This window comes from Camellia sinensis, chromosome 7, assembly GCF_055761805.1.
Source record: "Camellia sinensis isolate YWXY chromosome 7, ASM5576180v1, whole genome shotgun sequence".
In the NCBI taxonomy this organism is placed as follows: domain Eukaryota; kingdom Viridiplantae; phylum Streptophyta; class Magnoliopsida; order Ericales; family Theaceae; genus Camellia; species Camellia sinensis.
In genome coordinates this window covers 32936122-32962974 of record NC_138967.1, presented here as the reverse complement: position 1 = coordinate 32962974, position 26853 = coordinate 32936122, and the positions used below count along the sequence as shown (strand labels likewise).

Sequence of the window (26853 nt, the reverse complement as noted above, 5' to 3'; positions counted from 1 at the left end):
TTCTCTCTCTTGTTGACTCGTTGAGGTCGGGAAAGAGGGTGAGCAGACCACGGGAAGACGAAGCCATTTTCTGGACAACAGAGTGTTACAGAGTATCTCTCTCAGAAATCTCTCTCAGAAAACGAAGAGTTTTTCAGAGTTTTTCTAGCAGGTTTTTTTGTCTCTGCTTCCAAGCCTCAGCCTCCGCTTCAGTTTATAAAGACCCTGACGAAGAGGCAGACACGCGCATCATGCGCCGCTCGGCGCTCGCCGACAACTTGGGCGCGCCTTTTGATGGCACGTCTTTTGATGGCACGCCTTTTTATGGATTGGGCACGCCTTTTGAAAGATTGGGCACACCTTTTGAGGGTGCGACTTTTTAGGGGTCCGACAAGACTCTGTAAACTGTCCCGACATTGATTCCGGTTAGCTCCTTCATGGGTTCGACAAGACTCTGTAAACTGTCCCGACATTGATTCCGGTTAGCTCCTTTATGGGTCCGACAAGACTTTGTAAACTGTCCCGACATAGATTCCGGTTAGTTTCTACAAGGGTCCGACAAGACTCTGTAAACTGTCCCGACATTGATTCCGGTTAGTTTCTACAAGGGTCCAGCAAGACTCCGTAAACTGTCACAACAACTGTCACAACATTGTCTGCTACAACGGTCCGACATGACCCCATAAACTGTCTTCTACATCGGTCTGGCACCGCCATCCAATGTCCTCTACACCGTTATGACATCACCATACAGTGTCCTCTACATGGTTATGACACCCCCATACAGTGTCCTCTACAACGTTATGACACCACCATCCAGTGTCTTCACCAATGGTCTGACACGACCATACAGTGTCTCTTATCCTCTTTTATTTTTATGTATTTTCTTGTTTTATTACTCTCTCCAAACTCACGTTGGTTAGTTCCTATCCCCCTTGAGTTTGCGGGGGGCTGTTAAAATCCACCTACTCTCCACCTACTTCACCCACTTAAACCTACTCCACTAAACCTAACCCACTACACCGCTACCACCTCACCTACTCCACTAAACCTAACCCACTACACCACTACCACCTCCACTTCACCTACTCCTTACCTACTACACACTCACCCTCTTCTATATATAGGAATCATGAATCATTGTAATAAAAATCAATCAATACAATTAATCAATAATACATCAGTTTATTTTTACAGAAAGTTCAACGGCGCAAAACCAGAGGCGCTTGGTTGCGGTTCACTGGCCACCGCACCAGTTATCTCTCTTGTTGACTCGTTGAGGTCGGGAAAGAGAGTGAGCAGACCACGGGACGAAGAGGCCATATTCTGGGTAGCTGAACGGGAAGAAGAGGCCATGTTTTTTGGGTTGCTGAGTGTTTCAGCGAAATAACAATTTCAGACTGATAATGTTCGGAAGGGGAGTGTTTCAAGATTTGCAACTCTTAGAGGCAATCTCTCAGAAAATGAAGAGTTTTTCAGAAGTTTTTTCCCAGGTTTTTTTTGTCTTCGCTTCTGCCTCAAGCACAGCCTCCGCATTGGTTTATATCGACACTGACGACGCGGCCGACACGCCACTCTGTCGCTCACGTGCCTCGCCGCGTCTCCGGCTCACCTTTTGATGGCTCGACGCTTTCTGTCGGGCACGCCTTTTGATGAAGTGGGGGCGCCTTTTGAGGGCGCGACTTTTGAGGGCTCACTATATATATCCATATATATATATATATTTGGGCAGCCTATATACACCACCATACAGTGTATTTTTTAAGGGTCCGACAAGACTCTGTAAACTGTCCCGACATTGATTCCGGTTAGTTTCTACAAGGGTCCGACAAGACTCTGTAAACTGTCCCGACATTGATTCCGGTTAGTTTCTACAAGGGTCCCGACAAGACTCTGTAAACTGTCCCGACATTGATTCCGGTTAGTTTCTACAAGGGTCCAGCAAGACTCCGTAAACTGTCACAACACCTGTCACAACATTGTCTGCTACAACGGTCCGACATGACCCCATAAACTGTCTTCTACAACGGTCCGACATGACCCCATAAACTGTCTTCTACATCGGTCTGACACCGCCATCCAGTGTCCTCTACACCGTTATGACACCCCCATACAGTGTCCTCTACAACGTTATGACACCACCATCCAGTGTCTTCACCAATGGTCTGACACGACCATACAGTGTCTCCTATCCTTTTTTATTTTTATGTATTTTCTTATTTTGTTACTCTCTCCAAACTCAAGTTGGTTAGTTTCTATCCTCCTTGAGTTTGCGGGAGGCTGTTAACATTTACCATCACCTACCACCATTACCATCACCTACCACCAAATTACCATCACCTACCACCACCTACTCCTCACCTACTACACTCACCCTCTCCTATATAATGAGTCACTCACCATTTGTAATCAATAACATTATATCAATCAATAATATATCAAAAATTCTTACATATATGTATCTCTTTTTATTATATTATATTACTCCAACCCTCTCCACTTTCACACCACGCCGTCTAATCCCACTATACCCTTTTCTTTATTTTATTTTATCTTCCTTCTCTTAACAAACAAAAAAAAAAAAAAAAAAAAAAAAAAAAAACCAAACAATTTATCAATTTGCAAAACACCCATATTTTATTCATCTCCGGGATCAACCCCGATCACAATTTTACACACACACACACACAAAAAAAAAAAAAAAAAAAAAAAAAAAAAAAAAAAAACTTCACCCACAAACACCCACCCACAGGCGGGACTTTTTTCCTTATCCCTTCTCTACTCTGCCGCCGGTCTCTTCTTCTTGCCTCCGTCCTGTGCGGACCTTGACGATGCTGCCTCCGTGTTTCCCACTCCACTGGGCACGATCACTCCACCCTGCTCCTCCACTACAGCATACGGTGGACCTCCAAATCGGAACATCACGGTGGCCTTCCGCTTCAGCTCCTTATTTTCCGCCTTTAGCACACTTATCTCTGCTCGCGCATCCTTATACATGCGTTGGAGCAGAGCCAGTTGGGCGTTTAACTGCTGCACCTCATTTGTCCTACTCTGCAGCCGGTTCGACAAATTTGTAACCGCAGTCATGGTTTCCACACATGACTTCAATGTATACTGATTGCTCCACAGACCGCATAGGAAAGTTCAACGGAGCAAACTCCGGGGCGCTTGGTTGAGGTTCCAGTGCCACCGCACCAGTTATCTCTCTTGTTGACTCGTTGAGGTCGGGAAAAAGAGTGAGCAGACCACGGGACGAAGAGGCCATATTCTGGGTAGCTGAACGGGAAGACGAGGCCATGTTATGGGTTGCTGAGTGTTTCAGAGAAAGGTTGGTTACAGAATGGCAACAGAGTGTTCCAGAATCTCTTTCTCAGAAACGGAAGAGTTTTTTCAAAGGATTTTCGGCGGTTTCAGACTGGTTTGCACAGCCTCCGCCTCAACCTTGGTTAAATAGCCGAGGCCGACACGCCACTCTGTCGCTCACGTGCCTCGCCATCATATCTGGCACGCCTTTTTATGGATTGGGCACGCCTTTTGATGGCACGCCTTTTGAAAGATTGGGCACACCTTTTGAGGGTGCGACTTTTTAAGGGTCCGACAAGACTCTGTAAACTGTCCCGACATTGATTCCGGTTAGCTCCTTCATGGGTCCGACAAGACTCTGTAAACTGTCCCGACATTGATTCCAGTTAGCTCCTTCAAGGGTCCGACAAGACTCTGTAAACTGTCCCGACATTGATTCCAGTTAGCTCCTTCAAGGGTCCGACAAGACTCTGTAAACTGTCCCGACATTGATTCCGGTTAGCTCCTTCATGGGTCCGACAAGACTCTGTAAACTGTCTCGACATTGATTTCGGTTAGTTTCTACAAGGGTCCAGCAAGACTCCGTAAACTGTCACAACAACTATCACAACATTGTCTGCTACAACGGTCCGACATGACCCTATAAACTGTCTTCTACATCGGTCTGACACAACCATCCAGTGTCCTCTACAACGTTATGACACCACCATACAGTGTCTTCACCATCGGTCTGACACGGCCATACAGTGTCTCCTATCCTCTTTTCTTTTATGTATTCGTCTATTTTCTTGTTTTGTTACTCTCTCCAAACTCAAATTGGCTAGTTCCTATCCCCCTTGAGTTTGCGGGGGGCTGTTAAAACCTATCACCTACTTTACCCACTTAAACCTACTCCACTAAACCTAACCCACTACACCACTACCACCTCACCTACTCCACTAAACACTCAACTTTACCTACCACACTAAACACCTACTTCACCCACTTAAACCTACTCCACTAAACCTAACCCACTACACCACTACCACCTCCACTTCACCTACTCCACTAAACCTAACCCACTACACCACTACCACCTCCACTTCACCTACTCCTTACCTACTACACACTCACCCTCTTCTATATATAGGAATCATGAATCATTGTAATTAACATTAACATATAAATCAATAATACAATCATTTCTCTTTATACATTAAATTTCTACAAATGCCATGTTAATAAGTTCTGGATTACCTCAGCACTTGTGGGGGGAAGCAATACTTTCTGCTAATTATATTTTAAATAAAGTACCCCGAAAAAAAATAAATCAAACACCTTATGAATTGTGGCATGGAAGAGTACCATCCTACAAATACTTAAAAGTGTGGGGATGTTTGGCTAAAGTGGCTATTCCTAGTCCTAAAAAGACTAAGATAGGTCCTAAGACCATTGATTGCATTTTCATTGGTTATGCTAAGAATAGTAGTGCATATCGGTTTTTGATTCATAAATCAGAACATACCGAAATACATGTAAATACTATTATTGAATCTCGGAATGCATCTTTCTTTGAACATATATTTCCGAATAAGATTGGACAAGAGACTAGTAATAAGAAAAGATCTTTTGATGCTATTACTAGTAATGATCAAGAACATGATCAAGAACAAGAGTTAGATCAAAATGAAGGAGAGGAACCTAGGCGTAGTAAACGTGCTAGAACCTCAAAATCTTTTGGTCCAGATTTTCTAACATATATGGTAGAAAATGAGCCTTTAACTTTTAAAGAGGCTATGTCCAGTCCTGAAGCTCCTTTATGGAAAGAAGCTGTCAACAGTGAAGTTGAATCCATCTTGCAAAATCACACTTGGGAACTAGTGGACTTACCACCAGGTTGTAAACCTCTTGGATATAAGTGGATTTTCAAAAGGAAAATGAAAGCGGATGGATCAATTGACAAATACAAGGCAAGACTTGTAGTCAAAGGATTTAGACAAAAAGAAGGTCTTGATTACTTTGACACGTACTCACCGGTTACTAGAATAACATCCATTAGAACGCTAATTGCCATTGCATCTCTATACAATCTAGAAATTCATCAAATGGATGTTAAAACCGCTTTCTTAAATGGTGAGTTAAATGAAGAAATTTACATGGAACAACCAGAAGGGTTTTCTGTTCCAGGGAAAGAAAAGAAAGTGTGTAAATTGGTTAAATCATTATATGGTTTAAAACAAGCGCCAAAGCAATGGCATGAGAAATTTGACAAGGCAATGATGTCGAATGGATTTAAAATTAATGAGTGTGACAAATGTGTTTATATTAAAAACACAGATAAAGGTTATGTCATTGTATGTCTTTATGTAGATGATATGCTCATCATAGGTAGTAATAATGATATGATTAAAACTACCAAGAAAATGTTGAATAAACATTTTGACATGAAGGACATGGGCATTGCTGATGTAATTCTTGGTATGAAAATTACCAAAACATCAGAAGGATATACTTTGTCACAATCTCATTACATTGAGAAAATACTTGACAAATTCAGCAAAGATGGTGATCATCTTGCTAGAACACCTGTTGATGTTAATTTGTATCTTTCTAAGAATGTACAGGAAAGTATTTCTCAATTAGAGTATGCCCAAATTATTGGAAGCTTAATGTACTTGATGAACTGCACTCGCCCAGATATAGCTTATGCAGTAAGTAAATTAAGCAGATATACAAGTAATCCGGGAGTAGAACACTGGAAAGCAATTATAAGGGTTCTAAGATATCTCCGATTTACTCGTAACATTGGGCTTAACTATACAAGATATCCAGCAGTACTTGAAGGATACTGTGATGCAAATTAGATATCGGATACTAAAGACTCGAAGTCCACCAGTGGGTATGTCTTTACTCTTGGTGGGGCGGCTGTATCTTGGAAATCGTCCAAACAGACTTGTATTGCTAGGTCTACTATGGAATCTGAATTCATAGCTTTAGACAAAGCAGGGGAAGAGACAAAATGGCTTCGCCACTTCCTTGAAGATATTCCAATATGGCCAAAACCGGTGCCTGCTATATGCATACATTGCGATAGTCAATCAGCTATAGGTAGAGCACAGAGTCATATGTATAACGGTAAGTCACGACACATTCGTCGTCGACATAACACCGTAAGATAACTACTCTCTAATGGAATTATTTCCATAGAATATGTTAAGTCTAAAGACAACATAGCGGATCCACTAACCAAAGGGTTAGCAAGAGAGTTGGTTGAGAATTCATCGAGGGGAATGGGACTAAAGCCTATTAAATAAGAGTTACCACAACGGCAACCCAACCTAGTTGACTGGAGATCCCAAGATCTAGGTTCAAAGGGACAACCGAGTTGTGAATGACTCAGAAGGATCACTGTGGAGTCCAACTCCTACCCATTTCTTTGATGAAATAAGTGATGTCTGCAGCGATTTAGGTTAAGTAATACTTTTAATGATTCTTTTATCTAGGTAAACCTAGTGGAGTATGGCAGGATACTCTTCATAAGCATCACCTATGTGAGTGTGAACTGGGTCGGTTCTATAAGATTTGTGAAGGGCTACAAGTCTTTAAAGCACTCATGAAGACCAGATTGTTCAGGGCCAAAATGAACACAATAGTGAGAACTAAACTGTGTCTGGAGATATACTGTGTGAATTCTATTGTCTTGGTTTACACAAACGGCTGAACAGTTCAAGACATCATGTTCACTGGTTAGCTAGTAAATCCGATAGTGTCTCACAAGGGAAGGTTCAAAGCCAAAAGCTACCTATCATTTGCAGAATATTTTCAATTTTTGTACTCTCTGATTAGATCATGTTGTTGCATTTTCTCTCCGTCAACTTCCATTCATGTGGGGGATTGTTAGAAAATGGTTTTATATAGGCATATTTTTTAGCCCAATTTATGTGGGCCCCAAACGTCTTTTTGGGGTGGGTCCAAAGAGGTGACGTGTTCCTTGCTGCGTGGCAAGTCACACGGTGAAGACGGAACGTTAAAACCATTTATAAGTGAATGGGAAGATGACGTCGTTTTCGGGTTTAACATTAATTTTTTAGATAAAATTCTTTTGAATTTTTTCAATAAAAAATTATTGTAAGAATTTAATTTAATTCTAAATTTTAAATTTTAGATTCCTTAAGTGGTTTCCTAAAATTTGTATCTCTTACTTTATTTATTAAACTATTCAATTTGTTTAATATATATATATATTCAATAGTTTAATATATATATATATATATTCCAAATAGTTTAATTCAAAAAGTTCCTACAGGTTTGAAAGGCATAACCACCACCAACGGATCCTTTTGTTTGATAGCATGTTCTTTACAACGGACAGATTCAAAATTTCAAACAAAACCTGTTCAAACATTGTCACATCTGTTCGGCAATTATTTGCACCTGTTGGGACAGAATTTTGGTCTCTCTTGGTGCCTATTTATAGATCCACTTCCTTCAGTTCTAGGACACCCGAAAATCTGTCAAAAATTGGTCTCATTGCTGTCCAGTTTTTTTTTTCCCCTACTTTTGCATTATTCTTCATTCTAATTTTTAGGAATAAATTTTCAGAGAGTTAGAACATAGGTTTGGTTCGCCGAACAAATTTATTTGAAGTGCTTCTATAAATTTGTGAAGATCATTGTATCTTGGGAGATAGACGCCATTCAACCGTAAGCACCGTAGCGGGGCGAATCTGTCTTAAGGACAGAGTGTCACACACTCGACTTGGTCTTAATTTTATTTGGGTTCAATAAATAAATCTGGTATGTTATTTATTTGTTTTGTTTGAATTTATTTCAGTTTATTTTATTTACACAGAAGATTGTTCCAACAGTTGAGTGATCTGGGGATGGGCTAGACAAACTCTGTGCAGCTATATTGTGATAATAAGGCTGCCATCAACATAACTCACAATCCTGTTCAACATGACAAAATAAAACATGTTGAGGTTGATCGTCACTTCATTAAGGAGAAACTCACCAACGGCATATGTACTCCCTTTGTGAAGTCAGGCGAACAACTTGCCGACATACTCACCAATGGAGTTGGGAGTAAACTATTTCATGACATTCTAGGCAAGCTAGGCATGCGAGATATCTTCACACTAGCTTGAGGGAGAGTGTTAGAATATTTCCTTGTTTCTTTATTTAGATTAGATTGTGATTGATAGATTGATTGTGATTTCTTAATCAGTCAATCAATCAATCAATATAAAAGGTGATTCCTTAATCAGTGCCTTAGGGTTTCCTTTTGTAACAGTTGATTGATTAATATAAAAGGCGATGATATCATAACCATCACCCAAGCTTTGTATTCTCTTAAATTATAATTATTAAGGAACTTAATGAAGTAATTTTTAAAGCACTTGATGAAAGTTGAAACTAAACTATTTAAGGATTGCTTTCAGTAATTCAAGATGTTAGCCCAAAAATAAATAAACAAAAAATAAATACAACAAAACTATTAATGCAGATTGTCAATTAAAGTTTCAATCTCAGAATTGAAAGGCAAAAAGAGAAGCAATAGTTCACCACCAATCATCTAACACATCAAAAACTACCTTATCACGAGGTTGAGACTTCAGCCAGCTACCTATATACCGATCTGTACTTCCTTGTGTTTCTTTCTTCATTGGAATTGGATACTTGGAGGGAAAAAAGGAGGGGGGGGGGGGGGGGGGGGGGGGGGAGAATTAATTCAATGCTGACAATGCAATGATGATGAGTGGCAATACAAAAATGATGCATAAGAAAAGGAATGGTAAAAACAAAATTGAACAAGTTGTTCAAAAATATATACTAGACTTTCTTCATTCTTTATGACACACATACATACAACTCAAAAGCAATTTTCTTATAAACCACACAACATTTGAAAAGTTAGTGAGCCTTACAACTATTGCAGTTGCACCATGTACTGGTAACAACTTGCAAGGTTTTGAATCCCAAAAGACATTGAAAAATCAAAACTAAAGAGAATTTTAATTTTTCAGTACAACTAAAAAAGAAAAAGAAAGATAGCCTTAATTCCAACTACTTGCAACTTCATTTTGCAGCACAAAAAGCCACAATGTCCAAATATTTGATAAATCAAGTAACAAAACTTGATAGAAATCCTCAAGCAATTGGAATAGGAGACTTTAAATAGAATCCAATGAATTATCCAAGAGTAACATAAAGATATTGGGAAAATAAAAGCAGGAATTATTTTCTAAATTGGGCACCTGATGAGTAATATGAGAACATTAATCGCAGTATTTAAAGATGGACAAAGGCAGTTGATGAGGTAAAATAAAAGTAAATATAGGGAAGTTTTGTTGACTAACACATGGTGTGCATCAATCACTACATTTACATGTACACAACTGTCTGCCCCTTAATAAAGAGTGCTGGATATATGATATAAACTATCTGTTGACATATCAGCATAACTCCAAATATTTTCAATAGCCCTCTTTTCTCATAATATTTGTGGCAAGAGATCTTTAAATTAGAAGTATTTCCTAATATGCTACAAAAGATGCTACCCAGACCACAGAGAGAGTTCAATGAGCACCAAACATCTCATGGATATTCTTATATTATCTAAGTAAGATTTAGAAAGCATTGTCCACCTCCATCAGACTGGTACACTTAGATCACAGGTGACAATTGATGCAACATTCTCAAGTTATATCCACAACAAAACACGGATGTACAGTAATTGGGACATATTCCTGGGAACTCTCCATGTGCTCAGCTGGCAGCAAAGGAATTGCTCTTGAGTCACCAGAGCACAATTATACCCTTTGTCACAATTGAGTTCTTCTTTAAACATGAGATTAAATGGAACATAAAAATAAACACAAATCACATAATGTAGGTGCCTGAATGTGGTTACATTCATGCCTATATAGGTCTAAGGTATTTTTAATTTTGATGTTCTCATGTTCTTGAGCCTATTCCTGATATTGCTCTCTGCTACTTAGTTTCACAATTCAGCAGCCATCTTGCAATATTACAATTTTCTGACTCTCAAGTAGGAAAATCTGACTCTGATTTTGAAATGTTGTCTCTTGGATATTCTCGTAGATTGTTGTTCAGACAAAAATTTACTAGGCTTCTGATTCAATGCTTGACGAATTGGTTGATCCAATATTTCCATAATGCTGTTTTCCAGCTAATAATTGAGTCAGATCCCTTACACAATGTTGGGAGACTTCAAGTGGGGAACTTGCTTGCTGAAAGTTTTTAGTTAAAATATGAGCTGCCACTATTCTGCATCTTGAACTAAATCCCCTTAAAAGCATGCGTGTAGCGTGTGCAGATTATGTTCCTATTATAAACAAATGTGTTTAACTTTCTTACTAAAAAGGAAGTATTTGGAAAAAAGAGAATACCATTAATGAGGAGAAGATAATCTAAATTTGATTCTCGCAATAATCCAGAAATTATGTGATGGACTGATACACTACTCTATATATATACTTCTAAAGTATCATGTACATCAAGCTAGAACAACTCCTAATATATGAACTATGGACATGGATATGCTATATGGGTAGATCACAATACCAATATGTTGATCTAACAAATTCTTAAAACATAGGACAAATTTTGTTAAGGATACGATAATATGCATGTATATATACCATGTATGTATCAATATAGATAGAAAGGTCATTTTGTCATAATAACAAACTATTTGTCTTTAGTTATCTATCAGATATTCTCAATTTCAAATTTACAACATAATCTCATAAAAAACATTAAGGTTATGTTATGCAGACACGAATTTGGACCAAATCTATCATGTCTTAATCCCACTATTTCCCAATTTTAATTCTCCAAGAAGTATGCAATGTATTGAAAAGTATACTTGCATTTATTCTAGCTATTATACTCTAATGCCACACATGAAATGCCACATTTTTAGTTTCAAGTTAGGTCCGACAATTAGAGTATTCGGAAAGTATCCGATACTTATTCAAAATTAAAGAAAATTAATTTATAATCGTGGATAGTTGAAACACTATGTCGAGAAATATAGGTACTTGAAACACTGAAATAGGTACAAAATTTATGGGCTTCCTGGTTTAAAAAGATAAGATCTGCACAAAGAGCCTTGAGTTTTTATCAATCTGCTAATGTTATTAAAACAAGCGGAGACACACATATACCAAAACATTACACAAACTTTTTTTTTTTTTTTTTTTGGAATCCTTGCTGAAGGGAAAAAAAAAAAGAAGTGCTAGGGGTGCTAGAGTTGCACAAAAAAGCTTACAGCCTCTGAAGTGTCCAAAGCGTTAATTCCATTCTCAAATGCATAACTAAGCATTTCATGAGCCTCTTTCTCTGTATTCTGTTCCCCAAATGTCATCTGAAATAATCATCATAAAAACCATTATCACCTAACCTTGATTGCTTCAATTCTAGTTAACTTCGAGTGAACACCATTGGCGTTAGTAAATTATCATAAAAAGGTCATACCCAATGCACAAGGCAGCTTACAGCAGGGTCTGGGAGTAGTAGTTTCGTAGTTTTCCCCGTATTTTATTTATTTAATTTTTGTTGGAGAGGTTGATTCTTGTGACTTGAAGCCACACCATGGCACCAAGAGCAGACAGCACTTGCTACTTGGCACCACTCCAAGTCACAACCTCTTAACAGTACATTAGCATAAGTAGATAAAAAATAAATAAATAAATAAATAAACCCCTAAGCAATGCTTCATTCCTAAAGTCAGAATAATTCTCACACCATGAATTTCATGAAATATAAATTTCCCATTTTGAATGTATGCAAGCTGGAAACATGTAGAGATCATTAGCCAAATGAACAAGCACAACTAGGAGGAAAAATAACAAATAAAAAATGATTAAATAAAAGTAATTTGTGTGACATCAACAAATGAAATTTGTAATGTTTATTGTTTCATTAAGGTTGTGTTTGGTTCATAGATTTGGGTAGGGATTTGAAAAAGAAAAAAGAAAAGGTAGGTGAAATGTGAATGAAATATAGCTACATTTTATCTACATTTCGCACATTTTTTCCCTTTCTCTTTCCAAATCCATACTTCAACCAGAGCATAAAGGATCAATGATACCCAATTCTTTCCAAAATGGTTCAAACCCTCTTAGCCATGTCTTGCTTTTGAGTGATAAAATCCCCTAGATATGTTCTATTGTCCTAGTGCCTGCTCAAATTTCCATTTCAACAAATGCGAATCATCCATACAAACATGAGGTCTATGACGGACGAACACCTTTTCAAAGGTCGTGTATAGGTGTCTGACACGCGCTGGACACGCTCCAGACACTTGTCAGACACGCTGGAAAGAGTCGGACACACTGGGACACTTGGGACACGTTGCAAACACATTGAAGACACGTTAAGGACATGTTGAGGGCTATTTTTTTCTTTTTCTTTTTTTGTTTTAAATTTGTTTTTTTACTAAAATAGCATATCTAAGGTTGATAAATTTGATAAAATTAAATATGACATAAAATACATATTAAATATTTTAAAATATAACATATAATAAATATATAAAATTATATGTTTTGCACATGTTCCCAACGTGTCGTGTCCTGCATTTTTGAAAGTTTGCTAGTTCGCTTGTCCGTGTCGTGTCACGTGTCAATGTCCATACTTCTTAGCATGAGGTCTACTTCCTTTTCAACGTGTTTGTCCTTGTACACTAGAGATTGTTTTTTCACAATAATTTACACAAGAAATGCCACCTTGGAACCTGAAAGTTCTATCCATTTTCTTTCACTAACCAAGTTAAAGGTATTGTTTTGATCATTATAATATCAACTCATAGTAATTCAGGCTATTGCTAAAATAGTGTTAGAAAGCTTGAGCAACATTGTTGGGCCTATTTTCTAGAAGCGCAAGCATTTGCAACAATTGTTGGTTTAATATGGTACTAGAACTCTAGTCTAAGAGCTACTACGTTTAAGTCTCATAATACGTGTTTATGTTCCATTATATTTTTGTTATGCACACTGTTCAGTTCAGTTTGTGTGTTCAGCTTGTTAACCTCACCACACACGAGATAGGATTGCTTATGAAGCTAAGTATTGGATTGAATGTTCTAAAACAGTTGGTGATCTATCAAACATATGCTGCTACTATATTGTCACAAATTTCTCCATTCCCTGTTATATAGTCCAATGTGAGTGAAGAATAACACCCACATGGCTAGTACAATGCACACATCTCTTTCAATACTAACTTCTTTTTTTATACCATTTTTCAATGCAATATTTTTTATTTAATAAAAATTTCATTTTGAAAAAATAATGGATAAGTCTAGCTCTACGTTCATTCATAATGGATAAACAATATTTCCTATGCTCAAAAACTCACTTCCCAACACAAAACTAACCACAGAACCATAAAAGTTATAAGCCCTGTTTGGTTTGTATTTCGAGATATTATTTCAAAAATAATTTTTTGGAGAGAGTTTAGAAAATTTAAAATTTTGTTTGGTTGTATATTTTGAAAATACTTTTCGAGTTTTAGAGTTTGTGATGATTTGATATTTTTTTTGTAATTAAATAGATGGGTGTGAGAGGAAAAATGATTGAAAAGCATAGAGGAGATAGAAAAAGTGATTGATTGGTGTGTAGTAGAGACAAAAGTAATTTTGAGTTTTTTTTTTTTTTTTTTTTTTTTTTTTTTTAAATTTCAGCCAAACATATTTTTGGAATTTTTTTCTTCAAAAACATATTTTGAGAGATAAACCAAACATATCCATAATTTCACATTTCATCTATGTTTTATGACCATACATAAAAGTTACAGTCTCATTCAGGCTTCGTTTGGCTAAAGAGGTTGGAGCTAAATTAGCCACTAAAAGACAAAATGTTACATTCAAATCATAATCATTTCATTTTTTGTCTCACAAAAGTCAAAAAAACCAATCTAAATGAACTTTTTAATCCCAAGCTAAAAAAAGTCTCAACTCAAAAAAGCTAACTAAAAATTTTTTGCCAATCGACAACTCAGATTATTTCATCTATAGGCAAGAGGCTTTGTGGCTTTTTTTTGTTTGTCAACTATACATTTTAGTCAAAAAATCAAAAAGTCACTATAAGTTGTCATATCACTCTCTACTTTTCTACACATTTTTTCATAAAAAATCAAAAAGTTACTAAAATAGCCTATTCCCAAACGAGGCCTAAAATCTACAAAAAGACAAAATAGGCTAAAATAGTCAATAAGACAAAATGTCACATTAAACCCATAATCATTTTACTTTTTCTCTCACAAACATCACATCTAACTACAAAAAAATCCCACCATCTTCCCAAATACAAAAATTTTAGCCTACTAAAATAGCTAAAATAGTCAACTTCCCAAACGAGTCCACATGATTAGTTTTGTGGTCAATTATGTGGCTGTAAATTGGCTCTTTTGGAAATATTCAATTTTAGCCTAAAATCAAAAAGTCATTTTAAAAAGGGTGAAGTACCAATAAATCCCAAAATGTGATCTTACGAACTGTTTAGTCTTCCATTTTTTCTTATGAATCCAAAGGTCCCATTAAAGTGGAAATTATATAAAAGGGTAGTCACTTTCATATTTGAATTTAATATTTTAGGGATAAAAAAGAGTTTCTCAAAATGTAAAATTACACATTTAGGCAATTTGCACTATAGAAGTTTTGGATCTACCCTCTCTACTTTTCTACACATCTTTTCGTAAAAAATCAAAAAGTTACTAAAATAACCTATTCCCAAACGAGGCCTAAAATCTACAAAAAGACAAAATAGACTAAAATAGTCAATAAGACAAAATGTCACATTAAACCCATAATCATTTTTCTTTTTCTCGCACAAACATCACATCTAACTAAAAAAAAAACCCCACCATCTTCCCAAACACAAAAATTTTAGCCTACTAAAATAGCTAAAATAGTCAACTTCCCAAACGAGTCCACATGATTAGTTTTGTGGTCAATTATGTGGCTGTAAACTGGCTCTTTTGGAAATATTCAATTTTAGCCTAAAATCAAAAAGTCATTTTAAAAAGGGTGAAGTACCAATAAATCCCAAAATATGATCTTGTGAACTGTTTAGTCTTCCATTTTTTCTTATGAACCCAAAGGTCCCATTAAAGTGGAAATTATATAAAAGGGTAGTCACTTTCATGTTTGAATTTAATATTTTAGAGATAAAAGGGAGTTTCTCAAAATGTAAAATTACACATTTAGGCAATTTGCACCATAGAAGTTTTGGATCTACCTTCATTCTATAACAAATCTGACATTATGAACAAAAACCTAACACTCTAATGTAACACTCCAATAGCGCAACACTTTAATGTAACACACTAAAAAATTCATTTATGTACTTTTCCCAAACATAACAACGTAACACTCAAAAAAAACTCTTTGGTGTACTTTTCTCAAACGTAACGCTCCAATGTAACACACACACACAAAAAAAAAAAAAAAAAAAAAATCCTTAGTGTACTTTTCCCAAACGTAACATTCCAATAAGTGTAATCCCAAATGTAACACTCCAATGTAACACACAAAAATACTAAAAAACCTCTTTGGTATACTTTTTCCAAACTTAACACTCACAATTTGAAATTATACATTTGCCAAAACTTTCTAAGGAATATTTGTACTCCTTTTGGAATAGTTTGAAGAATCTCACATTCTTCCTTTCTTTTTTCTTTTTTTTTTTCTTTTTTTTTTAGCATTAGATTGGAGTGTTACGTTTAGAAAAAGTACACTAAGAAGTTTTTTTGTTAGAGTGTTATATTGAAGTGTTACGTTTGGAAAACATACGCTAAGGAGTTTTTTGATGCGTTACATTAGAATGTTACACTGAGGAGTTTTTGTATGTTATATTAGAGTGTTACACCAAGGAGTTTTTTTAGAGTATTATATTAGAGTGTTACATTTAGGAAAAGTACACTAAGAATTTTTTTTTTGTACGTCACATTAGAGTGTTACACTTGTGAGAATATATTGTGTATAAAATTAGGGAATATTGTATTGTGTATAGAATTAGGAAAGATTGTGGTGTAACTATTGGGTTGTATTTCCTTTTTCAGTCATAGGTTTAGGGTTATATAAACTGGTGACCTCCTTGTAAAGATACACAATTGAAGATACAGTTTCATTCAAAAAACTTACACGGTATTAGAGCAAGATTCGAAACCCTAGCTGCTTCGCTTGTCGCCGTCGTGATTTGTTGGGCTTCAGTCTCATCAATCTTGAAGCTCTCTAAGTGGTGACTTTCTGGTTTGTCTGGGTTAGCACCATCAGCACTCTTTGGTTCGTCTGGTTCGTCTCACGAAGGTCTCTCTCTTTCTCGCGATCTCTGTCTGATTCTCAACTATCTACTTCGGCTTCAGTCTCTTAGCTTCGTCTTTGAAGTCGTAAGTCATAGGTTCTCTAGTCTAGTTCATAACCCTCCACGGTCGACATCCCCAGTTCCTCTCGATCGGCTTCGACTTCAACTCTTGCCTCTCAATCGCCTTCGACCATTGTTTGCTCCAAAGTCGACTTCAACTCTTGTCTCTCAGTGTGTGTGACTCTTGACCTAGTTGTTTATTCGTGTTTGGACCAAACCAATTCATTATTATTATAGTTTAACCCCTCAGATTTTGATTATTACACTTGAATCCTTGGTTTGGCTACTTTGTTTGATTGCACTAGAACCTCTCAGTTTTCTGGTTATTACAATGTATCTGGCTTTTGATAAGTGTGCCTTCTGCTATCAGAGGGACTATTGGAAGTACCACTGTCCCAAGAAAGGACGTTTGCCTGCCTCCTTTTTTCAACGATATCAGAACTAATTTTGGGCTCCTCCTGCTGCGTATACTACATTTGCTCTGGCTCCTGATCTTGACTTGGCTTCCTTGATTGCTCAGATTAGTTAGTTTCAGCATATATTATCTACCTCCAAGCCATCCCTGTCTGCCTTCATTATTTCCTCTCTTCATTCAGGTTTGCTTGGGTCTTCTTTAGGTATTTCTTCGTCTGTTTGAATTTTTTACTCTGGTGCCTCTCATCATATGACTCCCCATCTCTCTTTACTTCAAAATTGTACTGCTCCCCCTTTCCTATTACTATCAATGCTGCTAATGAGTCTGGTATGTCTATTGTATCTGTTGGGTCTGTCCTACCATCTGCTATGTTTGCTGTCTCTATTCCATTTGTCCTTTATATTCCTTAGTTATCTGTCAGTTTATTATCTATCAGTTAGCTTGATGCCACTGGTTTTGATGTTATCTTTTCTTTTCCTATCTGTTCTGTGTAGGATCGGATGTCTAAGCAGCAGATTGGGACTGGTCGTAGAGTTGGAGACCTCTATATGATAGAGAGCTTGCATTTGTCTATGGCAACCTCTCTGACTGCCCTTTCCTCTTTTCAGTTAGATTCTCTATCTAGTCCTTTCTACTTGTGGCATTCTAAATTAGGGTATTTGTCTGCTTTGCTTACGGTCTTTAGCTCAATCTAGTATATTGGGTAAAGTTTCTCCCAGTGAACTTAGTGAATGTCAGGGGTGTAAACTTGCTATGACAACCTTATCTTTTCATAAAAGTACTTCTATATCTGATACACCATTTTCCTTAGTTCATACTGATGTTTGGGGCCCTTCTCTTGTTCTCACCAAAGGGGGTTCTGTTAATGTAAATTGTAAATTGTGTAAATTACCCCACCACCAACTCCACCTACCATCTCCACTACCACCCACCACCTCCACTACCATCCACTACCACCACTCACCTACCTCACCTACTCCCAAATCCTCTCCTATATAATAGCTTGTAATATACAAAATATAAACAACAATCTTGTAACAACATCTATCAATCAATCAATAATATATTAATATTTTACATGGTATCAGAGCTATAGGTTAGCCCTTGGTGATCTTCACCTTCCGGCGGGCGGCAACCTTACCTTCACCGCCCGCCGGACCCCAACCGTGCCAATTGAAACCTCCAACACATACCTCCTCTCCTTTCACCTTGGTCTCTGCAACCTCACTCTGTAAAATCACCACCTTCCCTCTCGAGTGCGCTCACCGACACCAGCAAACACAGAGAAACCACCGTGAGCTTTGGCAACATCAATGGGAGTTTTTCCATCCATATTCTGAAGAGTGACAGCGGCACCATTTTCCAGTAGAAGTGCTACACACTCCTTCCTGCCATAACCAGCTGCATAGTGCAGGGCAGTGTTTTATTCTTATCCAACGCATCCACCATTGCTCCAGCCTCAAGAAGGATTTGAGCACACTTCACCTCGCCATATCCACAAGCAAAATGCAATGCTGTCCTTCCCTCTGAATCTTCTTCATCTTTATCAGCACCAAAGGCCAGTGCATTCTTCAAGCCCTCCACATCACCAACACTAGCAGTGTGATGAACAATGGATTCATCCTCAATTCCTGGCTCTTCTATTTCATCTGGCCCAGCATTTTCAGCAGAGGTAGCAGGTTCCCCTGCAACAGCAAGACCCATTGCTTCACCTAGCTTCTGTAGAACATCTTTATCATTCCAGTACCTCATCATTGCAGCTGGACCTTCTGTCTCTATCTCTTCTAAAATAGGCTTCAAAGCAGGATCTTCTTTGATGAGCGCCATTCGTTCATCAAGCTGGTCTTTGTGTGAAGGATTAGCCAGGTTCTCAAGCACGGTGGACATGGACGGATCCTGCATCAACGCATCGTTAATAAGTTCCATAATAAGAACCGTCAGGATCGGCGGCAACCCCTCGTCATATCTCACATCGACGACGGCTCCGATGACCTGGCAGACCTTCCCGATGGAGCCAGCACCGGTGAACTCGTCGGTGATCTTTCCGCTGGGGCCGCGGGCATGACCTTCTTCCTGAGATCTGGCTTCCCCTTCTTCACGGTGGCCATCACCCTGTCTCCAACGCAGGCCGAAGGCAACCGATTCAGCCTCTCCTTGATACACTTCACTGATATGATGTACAGATTCTTCGCCCCAGTGTTGTCTGCACAGTTCACCGTCGCCGCCACCGGAAGACCCAACGACATCCTGAATTTGTTCCCCGCCGAACCACCACGACCTCGCTTCGACATCTTGTGCTCTCTCTCTCTCTCCCTCCCGATGGACCGACGATCGGAGGAGAGAGGATAGCAACCTCCTTGATAACATGGTAGGGAACCAACCTTTCTCTTTCTCTTTCTGATGGCGGACAGGGACGCTCTCTTGGCCCTACTCCCCCTCTCGCTCTCTCTGTAAAGGGAAACCCACCTTTCTCTTTCTCTTGACTAGCACATACACACCCACATCATTGATACAGTGGGAACCAACCTCTCTTATCTTTCCACTTTCTTTTCCTTTTTTTATTATCACTTTCTTTTTTCTAATCACGCTCTCTTGATTCGTCCTGTTCCCCACTCCCACCTTTCTTATTTTTTATTCATCATTATCTATTCATCATCACCATGCTAAAAAAAAAAAAAAAAAAAAACACAAACATTTCAAATTTGCACAACAACCCATATTTTATTCATCTCAGGGATCACCCCGATCACAATTTTACACAAAAAAAAAAAAAAAAAAAAAACAACAACAACAACAACAAACCAAAACAGTGGCATTTTTTCTTCTCTACTCTGCCGCCGGTCTTTTCTTCTTGCCTCCGTCCTGGGCGGCCCTTGCCGGTGTTGTCTCCGTGTTTCCCACTCCACTGGGCACGATCACTACTCCCTGCTCCTCCACTGCAGCATATGGCGGCCCTCCAAATCGGAACATCACGGTGGCCTTCCGCTTCAGCTCCTTGTTTTCTGCCCTTAGCACGCTTATCTCTGCTCGCGCATCCTTATACATGCGTTGGAGCAGAGCCAGCTGGAGTTTAATTGCTGCACCTCATTTGTCCTACTCTGCAGCCGGTGCGACAAGTTTGTGACCGCTGTCATGAACTCCACACATGCCTTCAAAGTATACTGATTAGCCTCCACATCCGTTTGCACTGCCATTTTTTGCTCCACCGACTGCATCGGAAAGTTCAACGGAGCAAACCCAGTGGTGTTTGGTTGAGGTTCACTGGCCACCGCACCCGTTCTCTCTCTTGTTGACTCGTTGAGGTCGGAAAAGAGAGTCAGCAGACCACGGGACGACGAAGCCATTTTCTCTCGCAACAGAGTGTTACAGACTCTCTCTCTCAGCACAACAGTGTTACAGCCTCTCTCTCTCAGCACAACGCAGAGTTTTACAGAGGCTTTCGCAGGTTTTTTGCTTCTGCCTCGGCCTCAGGCTCTGTCTTGGTTAAATAGCCGAGGCAGCCACGCGCATCGCGCGCCTCTTGACGCCGACAACCTGGCACGCCTTTTCATGGCACGCCTTTTCATGACTCAGGCACGCCTTTTCATGACACCCCTTTTGAGGGCACGACTTTTGAGGGCTCGATATCTACATCTATGTATATCTTTTGGGCAGCCTATATACACACTCATACAGTGTCTTCTACATCGGTCAGCTTTATCAATCCCTTTGTTTCAAACCTCAAATAGGTTTCTCTCTTCACACCTATTTGAGTTTGAGGGGGGGTTATACACAGTATCATGTATAAGTCGCTCATGGCGCACTCCCTAAGTCGCCTCCTCGGTGCACCACCACAGCTTCTACAACAGTCCAACATGACCCCATAAACTGTCTTCTACAACGGTCTGACACGACCACACAGTGTCTGCTACAACGGTCCGACATGACCCCGTAAACTGTCTGCTACAACGGTCCGACATGACCCCGTAAACTGTCTTCTACACCGATCCGACATGACCCCGTAAACTGTCCTGCTACATCGGTCCGACATGACCCCGTAAACTGTCTTCTACATCGGTCCGACATGACCCCATAAACTGTCTTCTACATCGGTCTGACACGACCACACAGTGTCTGCTACAACGGTCCGACATGACCCCGTAAACTGTCTGCTACAACGGTCCGACATGACCCCATAAACTGTCTGCTACATCGGTCTGACACGACCATACCGTGTCTCCTATCCTGTTTTATTTATCAGTTTATTTTTCTGTTTTGTGACTCTCTCCAAACTCAAGTTGGCTAGTGCCTATCCTCCTTGAGTTTGAGGGGGGCTGTTAATGTAAATTGTAAATTGTGTAAATTACCCCACCACCAACTCCACCTACCATCTCCACTACCACCCACCACCTCCACTACCATCCACTACCACCACTCACCTACCTCACCTACTCCCAAATCCTCTCCTATATAATAGCTTGTAATATACAAAATATAAACAACAATCTTGTAACAACATCTATCAATCAATCAATAATATATTAATATTTTACAGGTTCTACCTATTATGTGTCATTTGTTGATGACTGCACTCGTTACACTTGGGTTTATCTTATAACTCATAAGTTTGACTTCTACCCGATATACCGTACTATCTAGTATATGGTCACTACACAATTTGGGTATACTATTAAATTGTCGCGGTCTGACTTGGACGAGGAATACTTTAAAACTGAATTCTATGAATATTTAGCCAAATTGGGTACTATTCACCAAACTTCTTGTATTGATACACCTGCCCAAAATGTTCGAGCTGAGCGTAAATACCGTCATCTCCTTGAGATAGCTAGGTCTCTCCTTCTCTCTGCCTCCGTTTCGGCTCCGTTTTGGGGTGAGGCAGTTATTACTGCTGCTTTTCTTCTCAACCGTATGCCTACCCCCCTTCTTTCTGGTCGGTCTCCTTATGAGGCTCTGTTTTCTCAACTTCCCAATTACTCCCTCCTCGGTGTGTTTGGGTCTGCTTGTTTTGTCCTTTTACCCTGTAAAGATAGGACTAAACTTTAGTGCCCAGTCTGTCTTATGTGTCTTTTTTAGTTATAGTCTCACTCAAAAAGGTTATTGCTATTATGATCCTGTTTCTCGTCGCCTTTATGTCTCCTGCCATGTTGCCTTTCTCAAACGTCTATCTTACTTTCAACTTCCTCCTCTCACCGTCCCAGTTTCCAAAGAAGATTTGGTTCATATTGATCCGTTTCCTTCTGAGGTCCCGTCTGATGAGTACATCTCCACGGTTCCCTCTGAGCTTGTTCCATCTTCTCCTCCTGCTTCACCTTTGGCTGCTTCTCCTTCGGTTTGTTCTTCTCTTCCGTTGTTAGTTTATTCTCCTCCTCCACCGGTTGTCTCTACCCCTACTGCTGATTCTCTTGCTTCTGACAACTCTGATCCTGCTGCACACCGATATTCTACTCGAGCGCGTCATCCTCCAAATAGGTTGGGTTGATCTAATACATGTTTTTATGTTTCCTATCGTACATTTTTGTCAGATATTCACTCTTTTTCAGAATCTCAGTCTTACAAGGACGCCTGTCAGGATCCTCATTGGGTTCAAGCTATGGATGATTGCTTTACAGAAAACTAGTACTTAGGAGTTGGTTCCTTTGCCTGTTGGTAAGAATCTGGTTGGTTGCAAATGGTTTACAAAGTCAAAACTCATTCTAATGGTTCTCGTGAGCGCTACAAAGCTCGTCTGGTTGCCAAACATTTCTCAAAGGAGCATGGTATTGATTATGAGGAGACTTTTACTTCTGTTGCCAAGATGACTACTGTCCATACTTTGATCTTTGTCGCTGTTGTTTGTTCTTGGCCTCTTTATCAGATGGATGTTAAGAACGCTTTTCTTAATGGCCATCTCACTGAAGAGGTTTATATGCGTCCTTCCCCTGGCCTTCACCATTCCTCTGGACAGGTTTGTCACCTTCGGCGTGCTCTGTATGGTCTGAAGCAGTCTCATCGTACTTGGTATGATCCCTTTTAGACTGCTGTTACTGAGCTTGGGTTTCATCCTTATGCCCAGGACTCTGCTTTATTTCTTCTTCACACCTTAGCTGGATTTGTTGCATTATTACTATATGTGGATGATATGATCATCACAGGCTTGGACTCTTTTGCTATCTCTGAGGTCAAACAGCATCTCTCCTGCACCTTCGAGATAAAGGATCTTGGTCCTTTGCAGTATTTTCTTAGTATTGAAATTGCACCAAAGGCTATTTTCTGTCTCAGGCTAAGTATGCTAATGAGGTCATTCACCGTGCTGGTCTTACTGATACTAAAGTTTTTGCTATACTTACTGAGCTTAATGTGAAACTCAACTCTACTGATAGTGTCCCTCAGGATGATCCAACTTTATATCGCGAGCTTGTGGATTGCTTAGTTTATCTGACGATTACTCATCATGATCTTGCCTATGCTGGTAGCCAGTTTGTTTCTGCTCCTCGCTCCCCACATTGGGCTGCATTGGTTCGAATTCTTCGCTATCTCCGAGGTACTATCTTTCAAGGTTTACTATTATCTTCTACTTCCTTTCTAGATTTGGTGGTCTATGCTGATTCTAATTGGGCTGGTGATGTTATTGATCGCAAGTCCACATCTGGTTTTGGTATGTTTCTTGAAAGCACAAAATAAACTCTTGTTGCTCGCTCTACTGCCGAAGCTGAGTATGCACTGGCTCCTGCTACTGCTGAGATTGTTTGGCTTTGTTGTCTCTTATTTGATTTGGGTGCCCCTAAGTCTTCTCCGACCTCCCTCTATTATGACAACCGCAGTGCTATTCAAATTGCCCACAATACTGCCTTTCATGAACGGACGAAACACATTGAGATTGATTGTCAATTTGTCCAATAGCATCTGCAGTCTGGCTCTATCTCGCTTCCTTTTGTCTCTTCGGCTTTGCAATTTGCAAACTTCTTCACCAAGACTCACATTACCGCTCGGTTTCAGTTTCTTCTTAGCAAACTTTCAGTGTTTTCTGCTAAAACACCTTGAGTTTGAGCGGGCGTGTGAGAATATAGTGTATAGAATAAGGGAAGATTGTATTGTATATAGAATTAGGAAAAATTGTAGTGTAACTATTTGGCTGTATTTCCTTTTTCGTATTTTCCTTTTCAATCATAGGTTCAGGGTTATATAAACTGGTGATCTCCTTGTAAAGATACACAATTGAATATACAGTTTCATTCATAAAACTTACAACACTAAGGAGTTTTTGTGTGTGTTATATGAGAGTGTTATACTAAGAAGTTTTTTTGGAGTGTTATATTAAAGTGTTACGTTTGAAAAAAATACACTAAGGAGCTTTTTTGTGTGTTACATTAGAGTGTTACAATAGGAAATTTTTTTGTGTTACATTAGAGTGTTATACTAAGAAGTTTTTTTGGAGTGTTATATTAGAGTGCTACGTTTAGAAAAAAGTACAATAATGAATTTTTTTATGTGTTACATTAGGGTATTACACTAAGATATTTTTTTTTAGTGTTACATTGAAGTGTTACGTTTGAGTGTTACATTGGAGTATTATAGTTTAAAATTATATATTTGGCCAAAATTTACCAAGTAGTTTTTATATTCTTTTTGAAATAGGCCTGGCTTCCCTCCACTCTCAGATCGGATTGGAGAGTGTTGTTGGGCCTGTGGGGGCCCATCATGGGTCCCATTTCGATAATCCGAACCGTTCAATGTATAGAACTCGTCGAGTACTATATGCTTCTAAAAAATCACGTTGATCGGACATCGATAGCTATCTCATTGGGTCATTTTTCTATCAACAGTTTATTTTTTCGCCGTCTATTTTTTTTTAATACAAAATTGATTTGATCACGTAATTATCGATATCCGATAAACGTGATTTTTTATAAGCTTATAATACTCGACCAGTTCTACACATTCAACGGTTCAGATTATTGAAACAAGACTTGTGGTGGGCCTCCACGGGCCCAACAGCACTCTCCAGTCCGATCTGGGATTGGAGGGAAGCCTGTGCCTTTTGAAATATTTGAAAAATCCCACATCCTTTTGGAATGTTTGAATAATTTCACATTTCAACTATTTTTTCTTTTGAAATGTTTTCCAAATAAAAAAGAATTTTATATAAAAATTTATTCCAAATTTGATTCTCATATAATGTGTATCTACCTTTCTAGCACAAAAGAAAAAAAGAGAAAAAACATAATAGAAATGAAGATATAATATAAGCATAAATCTAATTTTTAAATAATATATTAAATCTATATTTTCAAAATTAATGAGATTAATTGGTTTATAAAAAAATCTTTAATACTAAATGGATCACCCTTCCTCAAGATAAGATTTATAAGTAAATTTTTCTTTTAAAAAACCAAAAACCTATTAAAAGAAAAAGTCAAAAATTCTATTTTGTTTTTATATGATTTTTCATTAAATATCACAGTCATTCTAACATAATTAGGTTTTGTTTGAAAAGTGAGTTGACTTTTTATGTTTTTGACATTTTAGTTATTTTAATATGAGATTAAAAAATCTTGTTTGGAAAGAAATTTTTAAATTTTTTAACTTTTTAAGAGAAAAAAATATAAAATAATTATATGTTAGATGTAATATTTTATTTTATTAGAATAAAAAATCTATTTCGACTGTTTGCGACTAAAATAGTCCCAACCCCAACCTATTCCTCCTTCCCAAATGAAGCCCAAAAACTCAAAAAGTTAAGCCTGTTCCCAAACGAGTAATTCACTTCCACACAAGGTAAAACCCACTTTCTTTTCAAAGCAAGTTTGTTTTCTAAGGCAGACATAAGAAACGCTCACAAAACACTGGCAAAATTAATTTAAAAATAAATGCAACCAAACCAACATAAATATTAAAAAAATATAGCTCACATTTTCCACCAAATTGTACCTAATTAAAACAACCAATTTCAAAAATCCAACAACAAATTTTTTTTTTTTAATTTTAAAAAGGTGAATTACTTACAGTTCCTAAAGTGATTTCACTGATGAGAAGGTCGGAGTCGCCGAGCTTCTTGTACTGAAACGCGCTCTTCTGAGCTTGTTTGGGAGTAAGAATGGCGGTGATGGTGTTGTTGGAAGAGAGAGAGGACTTCCTTCGTCTTACATTCGGCGATGGAGATGGAGATGACGAAGGCGAAGGAGAGAGAGACAAGTAACGGCGAGGGATAGAGCGAGAGTGGTTGTTGCAGAGAAAGGAAGAGACCAGAGCAGAGCTCGAAGACGAGGCCATGGATGCTTTCCCCTTATCACTACTCAAAATCCTTTTCAATTTTTATTCCAATTCATTTCTAGGAAACACTGGGGCCTTGTTTGGTTTGTGTTTTCTAAAAATTTTTGGGAAAAATTTTTTACAAATAAATTATCAAAAGTAATCAAATAAACAAATTTTTTCAAAAAATTTTCTTAAAACTTGTTTGGTCTATAAGTTTTCCAAATAAATCTTTTTCTCATACCCATCAAATCAATCACTTTTTTCAAAACTCTCTCTCAAAATAATTTTTCAAAACATCTTTTAAAAAAAAACAAACCAAATAATTTTTCTTACTTTTTATCTCTAAAACTCATCTCCCAAACACAAACCAAAGATACCCTATAATATGAGCTTGTTTGGGAGGTTGACCATTCCCCGTTTTGAACTTGGCGATTTTAATACTTTATTTTAGTATTTGATTATTTTAATTTGACAAAAATAATCAGCTTGCTTGTTTTTTTTTTTTTTTTTTTGAGAAAACACTTTTCAGAAAATTCTACTCTCTTATTTTTCATAT

General features: G+C 38.2%; 1 protein-coding gene and 1 pseudogene across 3 annotated transcripts in view; both read right to left on the bottom strand.

The window, feature by feature from the left end:
• The window catches only part of LOC114297450 (NAD(P)-linked oxidoreductase superfamily protein), a 41559-nt gene extending 15064 nt beyond the window's left edge, over positions 1-26495 (bottom strand). The window contains exons 1-3 of one of the 2 annotated variants that reach the window (XM_028241889.2): positions 26049-26462; positions 11557-11652; positions 8855-8938 (exon numbers count right to left, since the gene is read on the bottom strand). In XM_028241889.2, coding sequence (XP_028097690.1) covers positions 8855-8938; positions 11557-11652; positions 26049-26315 — 447 coding nt within the window. In that variant the 5' untranslated portion in view covers positions 26316-26462. Of the gene's footprint in view, positions 1-8854; positions 8939-11556; positions 11653-26048 lie in introns of both variants that reach the window. The other variant, XM_028241896.2, reaches the window with a different exon arrangement.
• LOC114322147 (uncharacterized) lies at positions 17272-19475 on the bottom strand (annotated as a pseudogene). Its single transcript, XR_014335174.1, has one exon. The product of XR_014335174.1 is annotated as an uncharacterized LOC114322147 (transcript).
• Positions 26496-26853: the final 358 nt, after the last annotated feature.